Source organism: Urocampus carinirostris, chromosome 16, assembly GCF_059441175.1.
Source record: "Urocampus carinirostris isolate Australia breed hairy pipefish chromosome 16, RoL_Ucar_1.0, whole genome shotgun sequence".
In the NCBI taxonomy this organism is placed as follows: domain Eukaryota; kingdom Metazoa; phylum Chordata; class Actinopteri; order Syngnathiformes; family Syngnathidae; genus Urocampus; species Urocampus carinirostris.
In genome coordinates, this window is record NC_142364.1 from 15,969,925 (window position 1) to 15,995,870 (window position 25,946).

The 25,946-nt window shown below is 38.8% G+C and overlaps 1 protein-coding gene across 3 annotated transcripts; it reads left to right on the top strand.

Annotated features, from left to right (window-relative positions):
- dab2 (DAB adaptor protein 2) lies at positions 1–25,789 on the top strand. Of its 3 annotated transcripts, XM_088356151.1 has the most exons (16): positions 1–212; positions 679–787; positions 7,313–7,571; positions 9,309–9,448; positions 10,976–11,074; positions 12,437–12,568; positions 12,642–12,725; positions 15,248–15,274; positions 15,348–15,383; positions 15,499–15,561; positions 17,686–18,210; positions 20,225–20,345; positions 21,722–22,315; positions 22,382–22,533; positions 25,382–25,455; positions 25,528–25,789. In XM_088356151.1, the coding sequence occupies exons 3-15, from the start codon at positions 7,424–7,426 to the stop codon at positions 25,445–25,447; spliced, it is 2,187 nt and encodes a 728-aa protein (XP_088212277.1). In that variant the 5' UTR covers positions 1–212; positions 679–787; positions 7,313–7,423; the 3' UTR covers positions 25,448–25,455; positions 25,528–25,789. The 3 variants fall into 3 exon arrangements, with proteins under 3 accessions (XP_088212277.1, XP_088212276.1, XP_088212278.1); XM_088356150.1 differs by lacking the exon at positions 679–787; XM_088356152.1 differs by lacking the exons at positions 679–787; positions 17,686–18,210.
- Positions 25,790–25,946: the final 157 nt, after the last annotated feature.

The window sequence follows — 25,946 nt, forward strand, 5'->3', positions numbered from 1 at the left end:
TGCAGGCAAGCCCCGCCCACTTCCCTTCTCCACAATCGGCGTTCGCTTGCAGGCAAGACAGCAGACAGGAAAAGCTTCAAGTGTGTTTGCAAGTTTGCGGCACGGCCACAGTGCCAAGCGCTCCTGTGCTCCACTTTCACGGAGAGAGACGGAGAGAAAACCTCCGCTGCACGCCGATTTACAGTCATTTCTGTCGCTTCCGAGAAATCACGGTGAGTCTCGAGTTGTTTTTCCTACCTTTGGGCGCACGCGTGTGCGTCATGCCAATATTTCCCATCCATGAATGTTTGAATATTGAACAAGGTGTATTTTCTATTTTTGGGGTGTGTGAACACATTTCTCCTTAATTTCTGTGTTTTCATTGTAATCCACTCTATATTGCAATGCGGGGGAAATCAACTGACTTTGCAGGCAAATAGTCTAAAAATGACTTTTAAGGCCACGCAACTGCTTCTCCTTCTCCTCCTTCTAGTCATTGTGCACTGGAGGCCCATGTTGGCATGCACGGCCCGTGTTCGTGTGTTTTGCGTTCTGGCCCTCGTTTCACCACATCTCATTCACTCGCAAGCTGACTCACTGCTTGATTTCCTCCAGATGTGCAGCGCTTTACGTTTCCTGACGGCCCCAGGATTGTGACATTTCTCCCCGCCCTCTTCTTTCCTCCCCTTCTCCTTCCAGGCTCATTCTGCTGACGTTCGATAGTCGACCTAAACTCGTTGTTAAAGTGTGATCCTTGGACTGTAATTGGTGAGGAACAGCTGACTTTTAAGTTTGCGTTTGCAATCATGTAAGTTGGGCGCACACACAGAGAACCTTCCTTAGTTCCATATCCAATCAAACAAGATTTTGAGAGATGTTTCCATTCCAATTCATGTTAATTGTTCCATCAGATACGCAGGGTTCGGTAGGGTTACTTTAACTTGATTACTTTCAATTACTTTTGGATTACTCCAATACCAAATATGCTAATAAAAGACAAAATAAACTAAATATGAATAAAATGACTAAATTTTGTGCAGGCTTGGGGAGTAATGGAATACATGGAACAGCAAAAATGATGTTGGCAAGCTGTTTGGATTTATTGTCATTTTGTTTCTGTCGCATTTTATGTTAGTCCTGCCGGAGATCAAAGCCAGGAAAGAAAGCTTACCACGTATTGTGAGTCACAATTTTATTCATATTTAGTTTATTTTGTCTTTTATTAGCATATTTGGTATTGGAGTAATCCAAAAGTAATCGTAAGTAATCCAGTTAAAGTAACCCTACCCAACCCTGTAGATACGATAAAAGCAGGGGTCAGGAACCTTTCTGACTCAAAGAGCCACGAAAGCTCCAAAAGTTGCACGATTTGATCAGATATCAAACTGAGCTGCTAACGGAAAATTACCAGCAAATTAACAATGCTACTTTTGGAGAAAACCATTAGCATAGCGGTGTCCAACTCATTTTAGCTCGAGGGCCACATGGTAACAAAACAAATCATTCTTACGGGAAACAAACTAGTAAATAATTGTTATAAAAATTGTGCCTTAGCTGGAGTTCTGGGGGTCATTTTAGAGGCTCACAATGAAATTATGATCCAGGGATTTAAGATTTGATTATAAAACAAATGAGTTTTTTCCTCAATATGTTTAATACGATTTAATCTCATGTAGTATTTAGCAACAATTAATTTCCACTACAATTGATTTAACTCAGGGAAACTCATGCAGATTGGAAAGTGACAAAAAATGACATACAAACACGGATTTAAATGATAGATTTTTATTTCCTAATGAAAATGTGTACCTGAATATGGGTAATTTGCAGTTAGGTCTCATATCTATGATGTAAAGAAGCTAAAGCTGCTTTAAACTTCTGAAAAGACACCCAGGTGCTATTTTGTTTTCCCAATTGTTTTTGTCATATTGCCTTTAACAGCACTTGCGTGAGTTTTATCTCAAGCAAATTGGCCTGGAGAGGGATGGGCACTACCAGGCTGTACTTGCCCAAGACACACAACAGAAAATGGTGCCCCTATGATCCTAGTGGTTAAGGGATCGACCCACCAAAATAACATTGTGGTGGGTTTTTTCAAGGTTCTCTGGCTTATTAATGGTAGTCTGCAAATACAGCTACAGTGGGTACTTAGCGAGAATTTGGTGCCATCCAGTGGACATATATAAAACAGCGTGTCACTGGGACTCTTATTTCTCTTGTGCTTCTCTCACAATGTCTGGAGGGCCACATAAAAAGATATGGCAGGCCACGAGTTTGGCATATGATATAAGAGAAAATGACAAACTTTCAGAAAAAAGACCAAGAACAACACAAAAATCTTACTCCATTACTTGCAATGGACCCACAACTTGTAAAACGCCTCATACCTTTAAGAGTGAATGGTTGGATCCTTTAACCACATGAGTCGTAGGGGCACCATTTTTTGTGGTGTGTCTTGGGCAAGTACAGCCTGGTGGCACCCATCCCTCTCCAAGGAAAGCAAAATTATTTCAAGGTGATAATAGTGAAACATACTAGAATTGTCAAGTAATTTTGACCTTTCTTATATATTCAAATTCTTATTGTTTAATTCAAATGTGGGGTGGGTCGTTTAAGGTGTCCCTGAAAAGTTAAATATTATTTTAATATTTGTAATATTCTTTTTTGCACTCGTTTATGGTTGCAGTAAACAATACAGCAACATCTAGTGGTCAAATAATACACTTTGTCCCTTCAATGTAAGCAAAGCTCATGTAAATTAGATTTATACTTTAATTTTATTTATAGTTTCAACTTATTTCTTCATAGTTTTGTAGATCATTTTTTGTGTCTCAAATCAAAAACTGTGGAATGTTTTTAATCAGAAGTTTTCTGGAAAACATGATTTGGCCTAGTTTCAACCGGACCCTAGCTTTCAAGGCAGTGGAGTATTTCCGACGCTGCGTTGTTTACATTTTTGTTTGTTTTCCTTTTTTTTTATCTAGCGTTTGAATCATATTTAATCTTATCCTGTTCTTAAGGAAAAAGGAGTTTTCAAAATGCTATTATTTTGAGGGGGTGCATGGGTTGAATTTGGGGGTGCTTGAGCCCCCCCAAAAAACAGGTTGGTTACGCCCATGGCTAAAAGTTCACTGTAGATTGAAAGATAACACAATAGGGATTGCATGCCCCCCCACCCCTCCAAGGATTGTAGGAGTGCACTAGTGGAATAAAAACATGTTTATCATCCAATCAACTACACATAAACATGTTAACTAACCAATTAACCCAAACAGGGAGAGGATGAATAAATCCAGCGAGCGAAAACACCAAGGCATTTGTTTATTATAATAGCGCTGTTCAAGTTGGCCAAACACTCCATCACTCAAACAACTAACTATGAATCTTTTGGGAAAAAAAAAACGCATTGTCTTGCGATTACACAATGATATTACGTCACTCCGCGATATCATTTCGATTTCGGTTAATCGTGCAGCTCTACTCCAGGCCTAAATGTGCTCGAAGAGACCGCTTAAGTTTAGTTCAGTTAAAAAAAAAAAAGGGCTGCTAGTGTAATGCTAACTACATGAAGTGAAATTAATAGATAGGCTAACAAAAAGGGGGTTGACTGTCCTTGATCCGATACCAATATCAAAGTGTCCTTCATCACATAAGTGTTAATCATTCCAAGTGTTAACATAGTTTCCTGGAACAAAATATGCAAACGTCGTATAAATTTCTGACTGTTCCTGCGTTATCTCACACCAGTTTGTTTTTACTATCCGTTGGCTTGACTCTTGAATCCCATCAGCTGATGCTTCGCAGCTACATCACAAGATCTTTTACACTTCCAGTGTTGGACAAATTCATTGCTCGATCTTTGCCCGTGCCCAACCTTTGCACTGCTTTTAGCCATGCTAGGTGTTAGCATCGTGTTCTGGAATTTTTCAGAGAGGTCAGTTGAGAGTGTGTGTTGTTGTTTTGTGCTGTTGGGTATTTATGTGGACAAATGGTGAATCCCCAACAATGCAACTTATACTGCAGAAATGATTCCAGGCTGGTTTCAGTTAGGGCTTCAACAACTATCGTTAAAATTGAATATTAAGTGTTGGCAACACGTAAGATCATCAATTCGTTGTATCATGTGATTAATGGGACACTAAGTAGGTTAAATCAATGAAAAATACTTGTATAGAATTCTTTTGTATACTACTTTGTAGTTCCACATTGGTCCGGTAGAGGGCGCCAAGACAGTTTTTATGAAAGTTATCATATATTTTTCAGAATCTTTTTTTTATTTTATTTGTTTCATTGAACATTGCATCATTGCCTACAACAATTGAATGAAAGTTTCAACTTTGCAGTGTTAAACTGTTTCATGAAACACAGTAAACTATTTTCATGGGAACAGAGTGCCGCAGAGGTAAAAAAAGAGTCAATACAATAAAGTAAAAATAAAAATATTAATATTGACATGTTTAACTCTACACAAGGGGGAGATTCTTAAGCATAGTATATATCCTTTTCATATTGGAAATGTTTATCATATTCAAAGATTTAACAAAAAAACCCAAAACTAATTCGCACGTTTTATATATTCTAGAAAATAAAATTCCTGCACATAAAATTAAATGCATTGCACTTTTTTTTTTTTTTAATGAAAAGTCAAAAGATGATCTGATCTTTGGATAAGGTGGTAGAAAGAGTATCTTATGTTTTTGCAGGTATATACATTTGTATTCCTTTTTATTTATTGTCATGTTAATCGACACTTGGATTTTTTTATTGTTTTATATCATAGAATATTCTGTTGTTTTCTGCACTATTTTTCCAACTCTTCATAACTTCAATAATTGAATAAAGAGGAGAGTCTTCTTTATAACTGTTTTTTCTCTTTGGAAGAGCAAACACAAAAATTCTTGACCTATCAGTATTTAAAAAATGAGGTTTCATACAATGATTCATGTATTTTTTCCCCCACTATTCAAACCAATAGTTTATTTAAAATGAAGTAAGATTTTATTTTTTTACTACTTGAAGGAGGGGGTTCGACCGATTATTGATTTTGGAATTTTGACTGGTATCTGTATTCTTATTTATAAACTGACTGATTACATCTAATTAAAACTGGGTTATTTAGGTTCAGAGTCAGCCGAGCCTCTCTCTCTCTCCTTCTCCCTTGCCGTCTGTCTCAGCTACTCTCCCTGCGCCTTCTGATTTGGATAAGCAACTCGTAGCAGAGCCACTGAAGCAGGAGAATAATGTAAGAAAGGCGTATACAGCAGCTCTGCTAACTCCTGAGTCCCAATATGCTTGTGAATCAATACTGCTCATATTAAGATTTTTAAAGTCTGCGGTAGAAAAACATGTCTGTGCTTAAGAGATAGCTTAAAAAGTGTTGTTAACTTGTTCTAGGGCCTCATGTTCAGGTGGAGACTGATATATTAGCTTTTATCATAACATTAGTTGGTGAATCAAGCGTGTTTGTTTGTGGTTGAAAGCACAAAAGCATGCTAAAGTGTAAGGCAGAGTGATTAGCTATTGCCGTACTATTCGTTCGTTAGTCTGGCTCCTTAGAAATTCGAATGCATTTTATGTTTTAAGTTAATATCCAGTAAGTCATGTTGGTTGTATTTACATTTCTATTTATTGTACTAAAAAAATCAGAGCTATTTAAGATTTTAAATTCATTTTTATACGAGTTGCTCCTAAGCCTAATTTTATTTCCTGCACTGTTACTTTTTGGTTTAAGTAAAATATTAGTCATGTTATTGTGTGGAAATTCTAGTACATTTACTGTAATCGGTTTCAGAGAGCTATTAGTTTTTTTTTTATTATTATCACAATTATTCTTTTAGCATTTTTGAAAAATTTTACGCCAATTTTTAAGCTTTTACAGTAAATACATTCTTTAAATATTGTTTATTTGACTCCTCTTAATATTAGTTTTGGGCTCTGAATAACAACCCATATTGGTCCATCCTTTCTAGGTGGTGCTAAATAATACACAATGACCGTTTTTAGAGATGTTTTTGAATCTATAGATGGTCAGAGAGGCTAAAACTACAGAAGCAAAGTCTTATTGGCTTCTGTTTTTTTTTTTTTTTTTTTTTTTTTTTTTTTTTTTTTTTTTAAAGCTGTCACCTGGCCTTGTTTTGCCACCTTGGAGGACAAGACTTTTATGGGTCACATGCCTTCGCTCCTGTGAAGGTTGTAAAAGTTTACTGTCTGCTGTTCGGGAGTCTAGCTGTAAATATTTGGACCAATCTTATCCGACGTCAGTGAAGGACTGCAACTTTATATATTCTTATAATTTACCATACATGCCAACTTTATGACGTAAAAACATAAGATGTAATCGTTCACTCATCTCAAGAATATTGAATAAACAAACATCTCACCTGTGCTTGTTTAAAACCCTAAGTGGCAAACCTTGACCAAAATGGAAATCTAATGCGATTGTAACAGTGGTTTATTCACACAGTCTTGCTTCAAAATGAAGCAGCTGTAGAAAAGAAAAAACTGGTCTTGAGTTTTTATTCGTTTGAATTTGAAAAAGTGGTAGAATTTTCTTTAAAAAATGGTCTGCGTTTTAAGGGGAGAAAAGCAGTAGTCTGATGTGTGAAGCGGTCGTGTTGGTAGATATGAATTCCTCGTTTGAAGTCCTTAAAGTGTAAATTATTAAGTATGTGTTAACAATGCCCAACTGAGTTCAAAGAGCCCTTTGTTTTTTTCCCCATCGTGCCTATCTGCTTTTCTTAATTTTAGCAAAGCTCATCGGGTGGAACGCATTAGGTAAGATGAATGGGTAAGGGGGGATGCGAAATGCTGGAGAGTGACTCCATGATCATCCCTGCGTTTTTTGTTGCCATTTGCTAGTACAAAATGGAACAATATGAAAATGGTGAAAGTAAGAAAAAGCCTGTTTCAAGTAAAATCCAAACGTGAAACCAAACTCCAAGAAAAATGAAAAAGGAAGTTTATTCGAGTGCATCTATGAAATGCATGTACTTCCACATGCATCTTAAGCTTGACAGAGGCTGCAATGATGACGCAAGCCAGGAGATGGCGACAGCGAGTAAAAAAAGTTCTGAATTCCGTACATGTCATCTAAGTTTTGTCAATTATATTCTTAGAGCTATGCTCAACTATAGTATCTTCAACTTTTTAGTGAATTTGGCTTGAGTTTTTTGGGGGAAAAATGACCGTTGCAGTTTCTAAGTCAAATCATGTTTATTTGTATTGCCCTTAATCACAAAAAGTATCAAAGTGCTCGCCATTTTTATCGCTAATGACTCAATGTATTATTATTATTATAGTTTGTTTAATGCCATTATTGTGTGAATTTTTGCAGATACCCACGTAAAGCATGCGCAGATGCTAAGCGCGGACCCGCCTGCTGAGCAGTCTTTCGCAAAAGCCATCGACCGGCCCGCCTTCTCTCAGTGAGAGTCCCACACAAATTATGTCTGCCATGGTGGAGGCTAACGTGCCAAATTCCGCCGCCGAACCGGCTGCGGCGTCGCCACCAGCAGCGTCAACAGCGAACTCTCCTCCTGCCTCACCTGCTACCTTAGCATCTAAAGTCCCATTCAGGAAGGAGAAGAAGAAAGGTGACATTCAATACTATTAACAAGCATGATGGCCGAGATTTGTACTTAAGCAAAGTTGTTTGTGTCGTGGTTTGTTGAAAAAAACGCCAGGGAGCCACTAGGGAGTGCCAAAGAGCAGCTCTAGAGACGCTTGTACACAAAGGAAGATTTTTAATGATTTTGTTGGTATTTATTGGTGGCAACTTGTCATGAAACCTAGCTTAAAACAACCCCAGAGGCCCAAAGTACTATATAGCATACACTTTCATGAAAATTGGGCCAGTTGTTTTCAGAGCCTATGAGCCCCATTCGCACAAACACGCATGTAAACTGAAATTTATGTAATACTCTAGACTAGATTTCAGAAAACCCTAGGTCAAGGAAATTCCATCAACTGTGCTGCGTTTCCGATAGAAGACCCTTGTGGGTGGACAGTCCAGGGGAATGTTCGCCCTTAGGACAATTTTGCACATTTCAAATTCAAATGCCTTTTGGTGCATTCTACTCACGACCATTCGACTGACGTAAAACGGTAGATATGAACATTTTTTTCGGGATGTCGAAAAATATACGGACATTGCTGTAAGTTAAATTTTGTATTGTGCACCTTTTTCCGAGTACAGGATATTACTGCAGTACTTCTTTCCGCCGCTACCGGAGAGTTCACCTGGAAGTAAAAAAAATCTGCTTCCTCTTCCTAGTTCCTGTGTAAACATTCTATACTGTCTGTCTGTACCATCTCCAGCACGCTAGAAACGTTTTTATTGTTTAATAGCTCATGCATCCATTCAATATGGTTGATGTGAAGAGGCGAGCCGTTTCTTTTCAAATGAAAGTGGAATAAGAAAGCTTGATGCGGTTGAGAAAATGGTCGGAACACATTTTTCGGCCACTTTCTACCACGTAGGAGGAAGTCGCCTAACTTTTGAAGCGCATCTTCCAAAAGTTAAATTCAACTTTATCGAGCACATTATTTTATGAAATGTTTTAGTACCAAAAAATACAGGTTATTTATACAAGCCTTAAACATACAAAATATAGCACTGAAGCAAACGATCGTTCCATCTCATCCGTAACTAGGGCAGCGTCTGTATTAAAAATTAGTACCGCTGCTTTTGTGGTTGCTGCCATGACATGATGCCGGTTGTTCTTCAATGTTTTACATCAGCTTATTCTAATGCAATATTTAAGCTACATTTAGGGCCACCAAAGCATTTTCCTCCCCGGAGCGATTTTATTTTTATTTTTTTTAAATTTCTTGAATTGCCACCGCCGTGTTATGTCTAAAACGCTGGGAGTGCGACGAGGCCCTGGGCAGGTATCTTGCGCAGAACGGTTTCCGCTAAACCTTTTTCTGGTCGCCGGGATTTGAAAAATGTTTAACTTGGGGGAAAACGGGACTTTCAACGATGTCGTATTTTACCCTGCCGTCTAATGTCAGGTGGAGTGGGACTAATGCTGCAACAACCGAATGTCATTACTGGCGGGGAGGGCCTGACTGATCAAAATTCCATGGCGTTAGCAATCATAATGAGAAGTTGAAAAAGTTATTTTGAATAACTTTGCATTTATATATAGATTCAGAAAATATATTAATAATACAAGTTAAGACTCTGGCGGGACCAATTAAACCCTGGCAGCCCGCCCGCATCTTATGTATGGGAAACACTGAGTGTGTCTTCTAGTTCCATGAAGCTGCATAGTATCACAACAAAACTATCTCTTGTCCCAAAATGTCATTACAATTCTCTCCTTCAGTTCCGGAGAAAACAGACGAGTACCTGTTGGCCAGGTTTCAAGGGGACGGCGTGAGGTACAAAGCCAAACTGATCGGAATCGACGATGTAGCTGAAGCACGAGGAGATAAGATGTGCCAGGACTCCATGATGAAGCTAAAGGTGACTGAACTTAGCACTAGGGTTGTTATAATACTGACATTTCAAACTCTGGATCAATACCTAAAACGGATAGTTGATGCTGTTTCAATTCTGCCAGAAAAGAAAAAAGACAAATACTTTGAATAATCTTATTTTCAATTATTTTTTAATTCATATAAACGACAGAACTACAGATTAAAATAAATCGATACTGAGGCGATATGTAAAGAAATACTTTGACAAAGATTTTTTAAAAATAATTTAAAGATCAGATCAACTGAAATCAGATCATTTAAAAAATATATATAAATGGAAATCATACAAATTAAAAATTGGGTCCTTATCTTGCATTTGTACAACACGTAAAATTATGCTGATAAAGTAATTTTATTAAAAAAATATTAATTTATCACACCAAGACATTGTGGTGCCCTTAATGAGAACTGAGATGTCGGAGTGCCTGTTTTGAAAATAGCTTTCCAATGTTGGGGTCATTGTGATTTTCTAGTAAAAGGATTCTTAAAGTTGTTGAGTCTATTTTAACCTCACTAATTACACTGTTAATAACAGTGTACTGTGTGAATTTGGGAACAGTTAAACCTTGAAGATTTAGGATTTAGTATTAGTATTGTCACAACCAGCTGCCCGTCAGTGCTCATCTCTGAAGACCGGGATGACTCTATACACCGAAAAACAGAAACCTGATGATGAAGGTGCTGTATTTTAGTAAGATCAGGAGGCTTCTCCTGCTAAAGGTTTCTTGTGGGGGAGAAAACCCCTTATCCAAAAAACTGGCCTGAAGAGGGATGGGCGCAGCCAGGTTGTAGTTAAAGACACAAAACAGGAAGTGGTGCCTATGCGACTCAGGCAGTTAGAGAACTGTGAAACATGGTAACAGTACAGTAATAACTTGATAAGTTGTTATTTTAGAAATGCATAAAACTGTGTACCCTTTGTGCTAACTGTTAACAAAAAGTAGCTCTCATTTTGTAAAAGGGTGAAGACTAATTAAGCTTTTGTCTGTTTGTGCATGTTTTGGCCTCCTAGGGGCAGCGTTGTGCCATGCATCATTAGTGTATACATAATGAGGACAGAAGAAAGTTGGGATTGAATTCGAGTTAAACGCTTTTTTTATATCACATTGACGATATTTCCTTAAGTGTCTTTCCTTTGAATAGCCATCCATCCATTTTCTGCACCGTTTATCCTCATCAGGGTCGCGGGGGGTGCTGGAGCCCATCACAGATTTCTACTGGCAGTGGGCAGGGGATACCCTGAACTGGTTGCTAGCCGATCGCAGTTTTGTTAGAATATCTGTTCCTTAAAAAAAATAACACTGGTACTTTTGACGAGTTTACCTGGCACAGGTTTCATAAATTATCAGTACCTTTTATGCATCCTTAACTATCTTCTTTACCTAGTTTTAGTTTAAATCTAAAACTTGTTACGAGAGTTGATTTTTTTTTTTTTTTTTTTTTTTTTTTTTTTCCCCCCCAAGTTACTTTCCTACCTATTGAAGTTTTCGATGTGTGTTGTGTTTCCTTCCAGGGAATGGCGGTAGCTGCTCGCTCACAAGGGAAACACAAACAGCGGATCTGGGTCATCATCTCCATGTCTGGCATCAAAATCATTGATGAGAAGTCAGGAGTGGGTTCTTATTTTGGTTGTTCATTTTTTTCTGTTGGCACTCAGTTTCTGCTTTGTCGTTGATAGTGTTTTAAATCGACCACCATGTCCTTTTAAATGTATTGACAAAGGATAAAGCTTGTCATTCAAGTACAGTAGACCCCTGGAAAACTATGTTAATCTGCTGTGAGGTGTGGATCGGAAATTGAGATTGCTGTATGTGGGAGATAGAAATATATGGTTTTGTGTAGATAATATGTTCTGAAACCCTGATACCACAGATAAAATGTTAAAATAACAAAATAATATAGTATCTTGTATTTATGAATGATTACATTTACATGATTATCACTGTTCACTGATCCCTCTACCACCAGGGTTGTAGGGGCACAACTTGCTGTGGTCTGTCATGCGCAACCTACCTTAACAATTGGGATAAATTAAAAAAATTAACACACAAATCTAGCCTAGAAACGCACGTCATTTTCCCAAAATAAGCAAAAAATGATTGATCGACCAATGAGACGCTTTCTCTTTAGTGTATGTCTTTTTGCAGGCAGACCACAGTGAGGCACTGTTTGGGTTTGCACATCAATGAAAACAAAAGTTCAGGAACACTGAGAGCACCTTCATAATTTTAGCGTTGTACTTTTTACATTAAGAATGATTATACATGAAAAGGAAAAATCAAGTTTTTTGTGTGACTTGAGCTGGTCAAGTGGGGTAGCCGGTGGATGCAAAGGCTGTGGAGTAGACGGCAACAACAGATTTAAAGGGAAACTGATTTTAAAACGTGTAAGGATTCTCCGTGCTTTAATGAACCTCCTTATTTTTAACAATAGTCCCAACAATCGATTGATTTCTTGATCCTTGTCAGCTTCCTTTTAACGGTAATCATTTTTTTGGGGGTTTTACCTTTGGCATCACTGCAAATTTTGAGACCCAAAGAAAATACTGTAGAAAAAACACAAGATTGGATCGCTGACTCGCAGTCTATACAAAGCGCTCCAAATTCTGAACTGGAGGGACAGACATTGTGGGAGATAGTTCAGCCAAAGGTATATTAACTTTTTTTTTATGAATCTGTGATGCAAACCAATAATAGATACATTTTATGATATCAACCAATAGCAGGCAGGCATCTTAGAGATGTAACCCTACATATGCATCAACACGGTGAAGTTTGGATGTTATACATTTTGGAATGCTTGGAATAATTAGTTTTATACTGGGAAAATGTGATAAAGAGGGGCTAAAAACTCAAGACGGGGACACCTTATCCAAGGGGTCCACTGTATTTATATTCGTTTTTTTGCTACACACAATGCTAATACCTATCCTTGCTGCCTGTATTGTTACCAATAGAATGTTTCTTGAATATAGGTGATCGAGCACGAGCATGTGGTGAACAAGATCTCCTTCATCGCCAGAGACGTGACAGACAACCGGGCTTTCGGATACGTGTGCGGAGCCGAGGGCCAGCATCAGTTCTTCGCTATAAAGACGGCGCAGCAGGTCCCTTAGCACCGGTGACGTCCCTCTGTCGGCGCACTGTTCCTGACGCGTTTTCGCCTTTGTTCCACGGCAGGCCGAGCCTCTGGTTTTAGACCTGAAGGACCTCTTCCAAGTCATTTTCAACATGAGGAAGAAAGAGGCTGAGGCCTCCCAGAAGGTAACGAGAAGGCTGAACTTGATCTTTTTTTTTTTGCTTTCCGTGACTTGGAAAAAGTAATAGTCTGTAGTAGGAATTATCAATGATCCCCCCCTGACAATTTTTTTCTCTTCTACTAGAAATCTTAACTCTCATAGGTTCAGGGACCTTCATATAAAACGACTACTGTATTTATTTATGTATTGCGCAATAGTCTATAACGCGCACTGCTAATTTTTGATTAAAAATCGGCAAACCATTTGACCTTTTCAGCTTCATCTAAGCTTTGTAGGTGAGAAACATTCTTAAATACACAGACTTTGATTAAAATCCTTTATCGACGTCAGACACAATACCAACAAAAAATTTACAAAGTAATATAATGTCCTTCAATATATGATCAGATACACCAAAGAGTTGTTCCCTCGTTGTGCTTTTTTGCGTTTATTAATCATTTAGGACAACTTTCTGCTCTTTACTATCTCAAACATTCGTCACTGGACTTTGAAAAAGAATAGTGTGATAATGAGATCAAATTGAATGCCTTTTCGTATGTTGTTTGTCACTAGTGATCAGTTGAGATTCGGCGCTCTCACAGCTGCTACCTTGGTTTGATTCCCGTTGCATCCAATATTTTTTGATACTGGTCAGCTATCTGTTAATTGATCAATCATTGCACGGATACAGCAATATACCCCCGTAAAATGTGTATTATGTGCACCCAAACTTTGAGGTTTTTTTTGGGGGGAAATAATATCAACCCATATAACTGCGCTTATTATTTGTCAATATTTTATTGGACAGTATTTTTTAAAAAATCTGGTAAATTTTTAACAATCCTTAAAGCAAGCTATATCGCGATGGAATTACACATTGTTTTATTGTTTTATTTTTTACTTACGGGTGAAAATACTTTTTTTCACGTATGCAAATCTTTCATTTTTCCCAAATATTAAATTTTTGACAAATTTTAATTCTTTTGGTCCTAAAAATATTATAATTGGTAAAACAATATAACTTGCATGAAAAAATAAAAAAAATACTATCAATCCGGCAATTTCTTTCCAGTGATTTGAAAACAAAAAATGGACCAGTTTTTATTTTAGACGGATGTCTCTAGGCTCACAAGCAGACATTCTTTATCCTCTGTAGAAAAATTACTTTTTAGGGAAGTATTGTATTTTCACGACTATAGGGCACATCCCCCAAAAATATTTTTTTGGTCATATTTTCCATACATAAGGCGCACCGGACTATAAGGCGCTACAATGGGAACGTCAACAAAACTGTCAGATAGTTCAGTGAAACTTATTAATCCCTTAACATTACAATGGCTCGCAAAGAAACAAATACGTGTGTCAGACACGTACGGACATGGTGTCTGTGCGATGTCACCGATCACTCAAATGCGTCATTCCACATATCAAGAAGGTTAAACTCTTGGGATTCAAGAAATGCCAACCATTAATATATATTTTATTTTACGCTGGCAACTGTGTGGACAACAAATGAAAAATTTAATTGTGCAGGGAAACGTTCTTTACTGTGCATATGACAATAAACACTTTGAATTGAATTGAATTTTAAAATAGACTCATTACAGAAACATCAAGATCAGTCTGAAACAAGATACTGGGAAAATATAGCTCACCAAAGTCGTCTTGCAGCCATCACATTCAATAGTAATACGCAACCATGGTCCTCTTACATCCATGAGTGTAGTAAATCCAACCATGTTAAATATTTACACACTCCAAAACACGCAATAATGCTGACAAATATAAGGAAAAATCCGCAGAGAAGCATCTGCATCGATAGACGTTGCTTGTTGCTAGCTGTCTGTTTAGCCCCATAATTCTTGTTTACAAATACAGGCTGGTTAAAAATGTTTTCTCCATGCTATAGAGCAACTTAACTTGTGATTAACATTCATCTTTTTCAGCCAATTGCAGACTTTGTTTTGCCCCACTTTAGCCTATGCGAGCCTGTAAATGATAAAAAGGACCCGCCTCCTTTACCTCCGAATAACTTGAGCCAATAGTGACTGATTCAAATGATGATTGACATGTTAATTAGGAAATTAAACGCCGGTGTATATATATTTCTCAGCAAACACCGCGGACTACTTCGCCTATGGGGGGAAAATCTAGTCGGTGGTGGTTCAGTTGCCAGACCTTGGGACTCAATATTGATCCATATATAAGGCGCACTGTATTATAAGGCGCATGTTCAGCTTATGGAAAAAAAAATGCTTTCTGGTGCGCCTGATGGTCGTGAAAATACGGTAATCGTGAAACAATTGATTTTGTGGCTTCATTTTCATATGCGGTATATAATACAGAAATTCAAAAAAAGGTTAGTACAATGTATTTATATTTGTCATGTTTTCCTAAAATGAAACCTCATATTTTGACGTTGCAATGATATATTGTGACTTATTAGTAGTATAGCCTGCATTCCTGTCGTAGGAATAGGCTTGTTAACACAATCTTATATTTATGAATTTGAGAATCCCATGCATTTTCTTTTTTGCTTATTTTCAGGGAGAAAATGGCAGCGCTGTTGTCGAGGTAAGTCCATATACTTAAAACGGTACTTTTTTAAATTCAATTTGATTGATCGCTTTGTAACATTCGATTTTAGAATGGAAGTACTGCTGCACTGGTAAAAAACCATCAAGTAAGTCAAATTATAGTTGGAGTCACTTATTGTGCGATTGCTGTACTCAATGTTTTTGACTGTTAATGATGAGGTTTATTTATTGTATTGATTCTTATACGCTTATAACTAATAGCCAGTCGAGCAGATGGACCTGTTCGGGGACATGTCAACCCCACCGGACATCCAGGCCCCGAACGTGAGTGAGCGATATCTGTCGGTCATCATTAGGGCTGGGGGGGGGGCTATTACACAAGCTATTCATTAATATTCATTGTAATACTCACAAAAAGATGATTTTTGTGCAAACTCGATTCTAAAAAGAACATTTTGTCTGCCCGAAGCCATCAAATTGCGGGTAAAAAAAGAGATAAGAATTTGCTTTTTAGAATTGAGTTGATCCGATCGTTAAGTCCAATCAATATTTAAAGCTGTTACATAAGAAATTGTTTTATCGAATATTAAAAAGCAGAACCAATGAAATGAGTTAACTAGGGCTGCAACTAGTGAATGTTTTAATAGTCGACTAGTCAGACTATGTGCACAATTAGTCAAAAAATCTGATTATAACACTTCTTAAATTTAGCATGGAGTTGATTTATTTGTGTGGCGAATGACAATAAACACAAGGAAAATACAACTTTAATTCCACATACTGGGGATTTATACAAAATGCCTATCGAATTATCTAAAACCAATTGGGCACAGTGCTTGGTCAGTAGACATAAATCAGTAAATGTCTGTCCATTTTTTAGAAGGAGGCAAATAAATAATACATGATAATCAAGTAAACATTTTTAGCCCTGTAAACCAAGAACAGGCTCATTAGCAGAAGTAGAACATAAAACAAATGTGTGCATTTTGGGAAGTACATGCAGTGGTCAACTGCAGAGTCTGAAACAAAAGTACTTCAACAACTTGCGGTAATCGTTTTTATGTTTTAACAACTGAAGTTTGTTCTTCGGACTGCATGCATTTAATTTATAATGATTTTGTCAGGTACCGTCAGACATAGTCATTTTATATACGCGTATAAAATGTACATGTCATCAAAACTGTAATGGCTTAAATGTTACTTGAATTTTACAGAGGCAAGTCAGACTCTGTTTCGTTCAACTGTCTGACTGTTCTCTTAAAATGTTAGTGCACCACCAAGGTACTGATATGATACTATAGTCTTTTTATTAGCCATATCCAGGCTAAAATGCTCCCAAACTTGAAAAGTGTCGGTACGCGTACTTGATGTTGACACTGTCATAATATTGGTGCTGAGATGCTCCACTCTGTTCGGAAAAATGTGCACACAGACAATGGAATAATTGTATAGACGCTGCCCTACTTACGAACGAGATTCCGGACAATCGTTCGTAAGTCGAAATTGTTGGTAAGTTTCCTCGTCAGCTTCCTTTATCCTTTAAACACTAATCTTTTTTTTTTTTTTTTTGCTTCTACCTTTGGTATCACTGCAAATTTTGGGACCCAAAGCAAATACAGTAGAAAAAAACACAGAATTGGATCGCTGACTCGCAGTCAGTGCTATATTTTGTATGTTTAAGGTTTATACAAGTATGTTTAAGGCTTGTATAAGTAACCTGGATTTCATGAAATAATATGCTCTATAAAGATGAATAAAGTTAACTGTAAATTACTTTTGGAAGGTAAGCTTCAAGAGGTCCTCCTCCGTGTTCGAGTAGCCGAAAAAAAAAACCAATCCAACCATTTTCTCAACCGGGTCAAGCTTTCTTATTCCACTTTCATTTCAAATGAAACGGCTCGCCTCTTCTTTACACTTTACACCAACCATATTGAACGGATGCACGAGATATTAAACAATGAAAATGTCAAAGTTCTGAGCGTGCTGGAGATTCAGTACACATAGCACTAATTGTTTGCACGCGAACTAGGAAGTAGAAGCCGGATTTCTTCTTCGGGGTGGATGCTGGGTGACTTCTCACAGCGCCACTCCCCAATAGTGGCGGAAAGAAACATTACCGTAATGTCCTGTACTCTGACAAAGGTGCACACAATTCAAAATCTAACTTACAGCAATGTCCGGATATTTTTCGACATCCCCAAATTTGTTTTCGTATCTACCGTTCTACAAAATTCCAATGGTTGTAAGCAGGCCAGCGTATGTAGACTGTTTCTCCTATTGATTTTTTTTTCCCACAACGTCGACTAATGGTTGCAGCCCTAGAGTTAACCAATATATTTATTTTTTGTACGTAGCAGCTTTAAACATTTCTCTTTTGTGATTCATCTGTCATGTGTTCTTGATCCCCATGTTGATCCGATCTCCGCATCCCCCTGTCATGTGAACCAGGACTCTAATGATATTCTCTTGCTGGACTTTTCCTCTGAAGTCGACAGCAATCAGAATTGCATAAAAGGAACACTTTTTACTTCCTGTGCCACTGACCACAGGGCGCCGCCCCAGACAGAGAATTCCTTCTACTCGCCATTCGGCTACTTCCCTACCCCGGACAATGACCCTTTCAGAGACGACCCGCTATCCAAAACGTCCCGACCCGAAGTCGGCACGGCAGTCTCTGCTAGGACGTCGGTTAGCGACACCTTGAACGGCAACGCTTTGACGAGTCAGAGCATGATCCATGCACTCAGTAATGGCCAGTGGCCTTTAGGGGGCAGGATAACGCACGGCGGCATGATGGAAGGCAGTGAGTCGGGATCAGGCTCGCCGGCCAAAAACCCCTTCTTTGACTCGAACGCCAATGACTTTTTGAACGGGGCGGGCCGTTTGGCGGCGGGGGTAGAGAGCAAGGACTCTGTGGTTCTGAACCCGCCTCCGCAGAACTCAAAGGCCGGACGAGGTCGGAGGAGTCAGAAGGTGACTTTGCCGATTTTGGCGGTGTTCGGTGCATGCACGATGCCTGGAGGCGGCTGCATGCTGGTCTTGACTACTGGTCGCACAGGGGAATTATCACATCAAGAAGTCTTTCGAGCATTCATTCCATGTTCTTGATATCGAGCACTCGAATACCCTGAGACAGGGCACTAGTAAATAACTTAGAACAGGGGTAAACAACCTTTTTGAAGCTGAGGGCTATATTTTGTTTGATTAGTTTGAAGGCCTACCAGTTTGATACGCATTACTATTTTTTCTAAATTTGTCAATATAGCATGAAAATGGTGAAAGTAAGAACAGCCTACTTCAAGTGCAGTCCAAATGTCAACCCAAATCCCAAGAAAGATGAGTTTATTATATCGTGTTTAAGAAATACACGTACATCATGAATGTCAGGACATGGCAGCAGATGGTAACCAAGTTCCAAATTCCGTACAGCTCCTAGAAGTTGCAATAAAGTCAGCAAGGCATCTGGCTGACATAAAATACATAAATGTTGCCATATTAAACACGTAGTTTTTTTTTTATATGCCCAAAACTCTGCACATTATTATTATTCAACAGGAAATTCCAATTTTGTGTTAAATGATCATAGGTACAAATGGACCACTTTGGATCACAAGCGATTTGCACAGCTTCAAGGACCACATATAACTAGAACAAGGCCTTTGCTCAGGATATCAAGAATATTGAGTAAAAGCTCGTCTTACCCTACTTAATGCGGGCCGCTCTTGGGTAGGGGGTTGGGGGGTGCTATGGTGGGCATCCGTCCAAATGCATGCTTCTTTTGTCACAAGCTTCCTCAATCACAAATGACTTCTAATGCTGTAACCTTCTTTGTTTTTGCTAACGCTCACACCTCCACCGGTAAGTGGCAACGCATGCTAATAAGGGAGCTTCAAGTTGTATTTCCAACTGCAGCCTTTTGGTGAATTTACAGCAGAGTACGCAGTAGGTTTTGGGGTGTTTATATTTATAAACATTTAAGAGAGTGGGGGATTGGGGGTTTCCACGGGAAGCCGGCAATTACATTTTGTGTTAAGATCTAATATCTGTTATGCGGTTACTCAACCGCACTGTCACGTTACAATGTGGTTAATCGTGCAGCCCTAGTATTTAGTTAAATGTATCATTTTTATTGAAGTGTGACGATTTTTTGTACCACTAGGAGGCGCTAAATATTATACACTGTCCCGTTTAAAAAACAAAACCTTCACATTATTTAAAATGAATTAGTAGCTTTTGTCAATTCTGGGTAAGGCCACAAAATAGCCCCCTGGCCGTAGTTAAGACACATGGATGGCTAATAAAATGACTGCTTTATTATACAAATCAAGTTTATATTAACCGCACTCTGGCGCCGTCTTGTGGCTTTAAACAACCAAAATCATTAAAACAAAGTTGCAAAATCTTTCGCTATAAACTGGAGAAATGGTTCCCAAGAGCTCATTAATGTCCCGTTTACCTAAAACACTTCCACTTTAGGTATTAGACTACGATTTTTTTTTAAGAATTGACAGCTTTTTCAAATTTAAAGTACAGCAAAAAGTTTGTCTCAAGGCTAGTATTTTAGTTTACGACTGCTTTATTTTATGCGTGAATAAACTGCTTCAACAATGGCATTATAAATTTGGTTTTAGTAAGTTTGTCACTTCCAGTTTTATAAAAACACGTGTTAGTTTATTACTGAATATTCTGGTGACATGTGTTATTAATGTTCAAAGTTGGCATGTATGAAAAAAAGGAAACGCGACTGATCGTATAATACCTGTTTCGTCATTTTGCGTCAAAATAAAAATAAGAAGTTGAGAGAAAAAAAGTTTCTGTAAGGGGGATGTGATGTTATTTTTTCCCTTTTTTTAAATGTCATTAAAATGCTAATCTGTGCTAAACATCCGGGAAAAAGGAGGTTGCCGGCTGTGCAAATACACCCTCTGCTCTCAGCCGTGTAATATGTCATGTTTTTGTTTCGGTGCTCATTATGGTCCCCCAATAGTCCACAGCAAATGACTTGTTCAGCGCTGAACTGTTTGCGTCTGCCGAAGCCTCATCAGCTGCCGGCGACATGTTCAACAATACGCCAGCCAACCCCGCCCAGTCCTCAATTGCGGCTTTGGGTAGGAACCTCAAAGTGAAATTTCCTTGTTTGTGTATTGGCACCCCAAGACATTTTTGACTTGTTGTCTTTTTCCAGGCTTCAAATTTATAGACTTGAAAAAAATCAATTTTCAAAAAAATCAACAACATGTAAGGCACCAAGAGGCAAATTTATTCAACATTTAATATTGTGCTTAGGGATGCAAAAATTTGAAAAGTAAGCATTGGACAAATATTGATCCCCTTTGTGTTAAAACTTTGTCCAATCTCGTCTTGCTGCGATCGCAGCAACAAGTCTTTTGGGATTTGTTTTGCACTCTTGAAACAAATAATTTCCCATTCTTCCGTACAAAACAGCTCAAGTTGCTTAAGGTTTGATGGGGATTGTTTGTGTACAGCATTTTCCAGATCTTTCCACAAATATTTTAGAGTAGTGAGGTCTGCGCTTTGGCTTAGCAATTCTAACACATTTTTATTAGTAGTTTTTGACCATTTCATTGTAGGTTTTTGTTTGTTTTGGGTTGTCCTGTTGGAAGATAAACCTGCGCCACATGCTCAGATTTCTTGCAGACTCCTACAGATTTTTCTGCCAGAATCGCCCTGTGTTTGGTTCCCTCCATTTTTCAACTTGAATGATCTTTTCTTTGCCGGCTAAAAAGAGCAACCCCAGAGCATGATGCTGCCACCACCATGTTTGACAGTGGGGAAGGTGTTTACTGCATCAAACGTACTGCTTTACATTAAGCCCAAAAAGTTCCATTTTGGTCTCATCTGTCCAGGGCACCTTCTTCCACATGTTATTTGTGTCTCCGGTGTGGCTTCAGTCTTTCTGAAAGGGCTTTCTTCTTGTCGTTCTTCCATATTGAGGCAGATTTATGCAGAGTACAAATAATATTTGTCTTCTCGTATTCTATTCCTGCTTTGAACTTTTTTCACAACTCTTATCCCGGACCTTCCTGGTCTCTTATAATTCTGTCATGTTTTCTTTCAAAGACCTCTAAACCCATCAAAGGGCAAGTGCATTAGATTGAGACTTACTGACACACTGGTGCACTCTGTCATTGTTAGTCATTTAGGTCGACATTGGATCATTCAGAGGTTCAGGACACTTCTGGAGTCATTTGGCTAAGCAGATAGAACAGGGGGCCAGCCCACAGTTTTGCAACGCCTACTTTTCAAATTTTTTGTCGTAAATATAATATAAACTCAAGAAAATTTGGTTTCACTTTATGATTGCGTGTCACGCGTTAATTCTTAGAAGATATTTTCAGTGTTTTAGCTTTAAGTTTGAAGCCTGAAATGTGGCAGTGGACAACATTTTTTGGGGGGATGGGGTGATTATACTTTTGCAAGGCACCGTATGTGGGCATTGTAAACGGTTATATTCCTTTTCCAGGAGATCTTCAGTTAGGTCCACCAGCCAGCACAAGCATCCCCCCTGCAGGCATGTGGGCGAGTTCCACTGTTACCCCCTCCATGTACGGTGCCCCCACGCAGGCCTACCCACAACCCTCCGCCTTTGGCGGTCTTCCTATACCCCCCAACGCTTGGGGTCAACAAATGCCGCCTCAATTCGGCGCCCCCCATCTCGGCTGGGGCCAGCCGGCACCTCCAGCTGCGGTCTGGGGCCACCCAGTCTCCACCAACCCCTTCCAGCAGGGCCCCTTCCCCGGCCTGGGCGAGCAGCAGGGTCCATCCCGCCCGCCACCGCGGCCCCCCACCAAAGAGGCGCCTCCCAAGGCGGAAAGAAACGCCTTCACCGCTTTGGACCCCCTCGGCGACAAAGAAAAGAAGACCGGGAAAGACATGTTCAAGGACTTCCAGCTGGCCAAGCCGCCCGCCATACCCGCCAGGAAAGGCGAGCAAGCGGGGGCCCCGGGTTCGGAATCGGGGGCTTTCGACCAGTACTTCTCCGATAAAGTGGGCTTGGCTCAAGAGGCCGCAGACTATGACGACTTTGACATCCATCAAATGTCTGCGACTGTCAAAGGTGCGTGATTCTACCCCTGATTTTCACATTTTCATTTACCCATACTTGTTCTTCTCACCTGTACAGATGGGCCGCCTCAGAATATCAATCCCCCAGGTCTACTGGATGCTTTTTCCTCAAACGGCTCTGCACCGGGACAAAGCCTCGATATAGACAAGTTTGACGAAGCTTTTGGAGCCACCAATGTCACTCCCTTTGGGGCACCGTCGGTCCCTATGGTAAAGATTGCTCAAAAATATATGGATTCAAAAATCTCCAGTAGGGCTGCAAAAAACAAATATTCTCAAAAAATTTGACTAATAGGTTGATTTTTGTTTTTTGATTTATCGATGACTCGGATTAAAAAAACGTTTAACTCCCTTTTTGAAATATTTACGTTTTAAACAGATAGAAATAAATGCACAAACCAACAGCATATTCTGTAATGTAAACCATAAAAATATCAAGGTGTATCAAATACTTTAAAGTCCCAATGTGTAATATTCGACCACTAGATGGCACTGGGTTGTCCAGTGCGAGTGATGGCAAGTGCGACGGTGCACAGCATGACTGAATCCTGCCAAACATGGCAGCGACCTAAGTGAATTTTGCTGTGTAAAAGAAATAATAATTTCTTTACCTATAAAACTAACATTGGTATGATAGTCCATTTATTTTGAACAAGTTTTTAAATCAACATTTTTTTTCCCCTGAAAGATTTTTTGTACTATTAGGAGACACTACATATTACACACAGTCGGATTTTGAAAACGATCTACTTGCTGACGCCATCTTCTGGCTTAAGCCGTCATTGCGGCATCTGTTGAGCTGCTTGTGTGGTACAGTGGAACCTCGGTTCTCGACCATAATCCGTTCCAGAACCCTGTTCGAAAACCGATTTGGTCGATCACCGAAAATCGTTTTTCCCATTAAAAGTAATGTAAAATCGTTTTAATCCGTTCCAACAACCTGAATGTTTACCACTAACGTAAACATGAAGCTAACCCAGGCTAATCGTACGTTCGCGTTAGCATAATCTTCCGTACGAAAGATTACGCTAACATGAACATGTAAAAATAAAAAAAATCAGGTCGTTTACACGTCATTTAGCACCCGGGTCTCCACAGCAAGTGGTGAGCGGTTAAAGGATAAAGAAAAGATTTATGAATAGGATTTCTTACCTTTGTGGTGGTCTGCAGAAGCCATGCTCTATTCCCTCGAAAGAAGGGAAACCCGCACATTTTCTTCATATTTTGCTATCATTTCTTTCTTAAATGCAATAGTTGTACGCACTACTCTTCTTTTTTCACCTGTAGCAACTTTGCTGCTTGCACCAACCTTCTTCGGAGACTTAATTAGGGGCTAAAACACTCCGTTCACCGATATTAAAAACGAAAGCAAAAAGAAGTGCGCGCTCACGTGACAACAGTTCTTCACGGGGTGGGGGCAATCTACACCCGTACGCCGCTCAGCATCGCCCCTAGCGTACCGGCGTTCGAACTCCGATTTATTTATTTTTTTTGAATGAAAAGCGAAGCAAGAATTTCTCAATTTTTGGTCGAGAACCGATTTGTTCGAACTGAGAGGCGTTCGAAAACCGAGGTTCCGCTGTACGTGCATTATTTAGATGTACATAGTTCCCCCCCCCCCCCCATCCTCTTGGGGATTTGGAATGGCGTTTGGACTGTATTTGAAACAGTCCTTCCTTTCACCATTTTTATGTTACACTCCAAGAAAGCCTCAAGCACAAGCATTAAATCACTCCCCCTCTGCTTTCCTGCTTTCTAATGTGTTGCAAGTCCAGAACACCTGATATTTTTTAAATTTGTGTGTGAATTTCCCTATGGGGATGAATAATCTATCTAGCTATAGGCTCTTTAAACTCAGTTGGGCATTGTTAAGACATACTTAATAGAGAGAAGATTCTATTTTTAAGGACACTTCAAATGACGCAACAGATCTTTATAGGTACCGTGTAATATTTAGTGCCTCCTAGTGGTACAAAAAAAATCTTTCAATCAGTAAAAAAAAAAAAACATTGATTTGAATACTTAGCAAAAAAATACTTAAACAATAATACTGTTTTTTTATATAATTAAAAATCATAGGTCGAGAATTGTGTATTTCTTTTACATAGTGGAATCTCTACTTAAATCGCCACCATGTTTGTCTGGCATCTTGCTGCTATGCTGTGCTCTTTGGCACTGGTTTTTGTTCGCATTAAACAATACAGTGCCATCTAGTGGTCAATTATTACACTGGGGTTTCAACAATAAGATAAGATAAGATAGATAGATAGATAGATAGATAGATACTTTGTTCATCCCCGAAGGGAAATTCACATTTCAAGCAGCATCCCTGAGCTGAGAACAATCAAAAATAACACGGGAGCTGCTGGAGTGGCTGCCATTCGTGACGGCGCCGGAAGAAAAGATTCAATTTGAATCATGTACAAACAAACAAACAATTGAATCATGTACAAACAAACAAACAAGTGGAGTGTTAATAAAATTGGATGCATACAAATGTATCATATACACGAGCAAATATGTAAGATACTTTTTTATAAAGTGATAAAAAAAAGCATTTTTGTTGCTTATGGCACATGAGCTTTTGGAATAGGAAATAAATGCATATCTGTGAACCCAGTGACATGATTTCAACGGAAACATTTGTGTATTGGTATAATACTCTTTTTAAGAACTTGCATGGCAAAAATATTAGCATGTCAACATGGTCCTGGCTGAGGTTCGTCCTGTCTCATTATTTTGGATTGCAAAGCTTGCACGTTTTACAAAGTGCTCCCACATTTTTGAGGACTTTAGTCGAAGTATTTTTTTCTGTGTCTCATTTTTTTAAATTTAGCGTACCTTTAAATACCACATTCGCACTTTAACTTGCTCTGTTCAGATCGCCATCTCACGCTGCAGATAACTGCTACGCAACGAATTGATGAAGTTCATTGCCAACACTTATAATATTCGATTTGTTGTTGCAGCCCTGGTTGACCTTGATCACAGCACATAATATATTGAAAATAATGTACAGTACATTTATCCTTACTGTCAACCAACCTTTTTATGGCAGACTGCTCCTGTTGCGCAGAACTCTACAGGGGCCTTCGACGATCCTTTTGGGAATCCTTTCGCTTGATCTCAGTCGTAAGTCATGGATAAAGTCGTTTTATTTATCTACAAGTGCGTTTTCAAAATGTGCGTGTTGTGTTTTCCAAGATTCCATGAAGTCAAATCATCTCTGGGACAACCCGCTACGAGACAATCAAAACCAAAGTCCGGGCTTCTTCCATGTCACTTATTTTGTTTTTCTGTGTGATTAGTAGTTCCCGTATTTCTCAAAGGCATTGATCCAAAACGTTATATGATCTACAGAAGGGATGAAAAAGAGACGATGACTTTGTATGAGATAAATGTCCGAATGGGTCCTCTGCTGATATTGCTTGTATAAAAATGAATAAAATGATACTTATGCACTGTGTTGATTTGGTTCTTTTTTTAATACATTAGGTCAAACTGATGGGATTGAAAAGGAAACACGTTTTATATAGATAAAATGGGTACTTGCGCAGAAGATGGTGGAATAGATTTCCTTCTTATATAAACTTGTATATATGAGTTTTGCATCGTGGTTCATT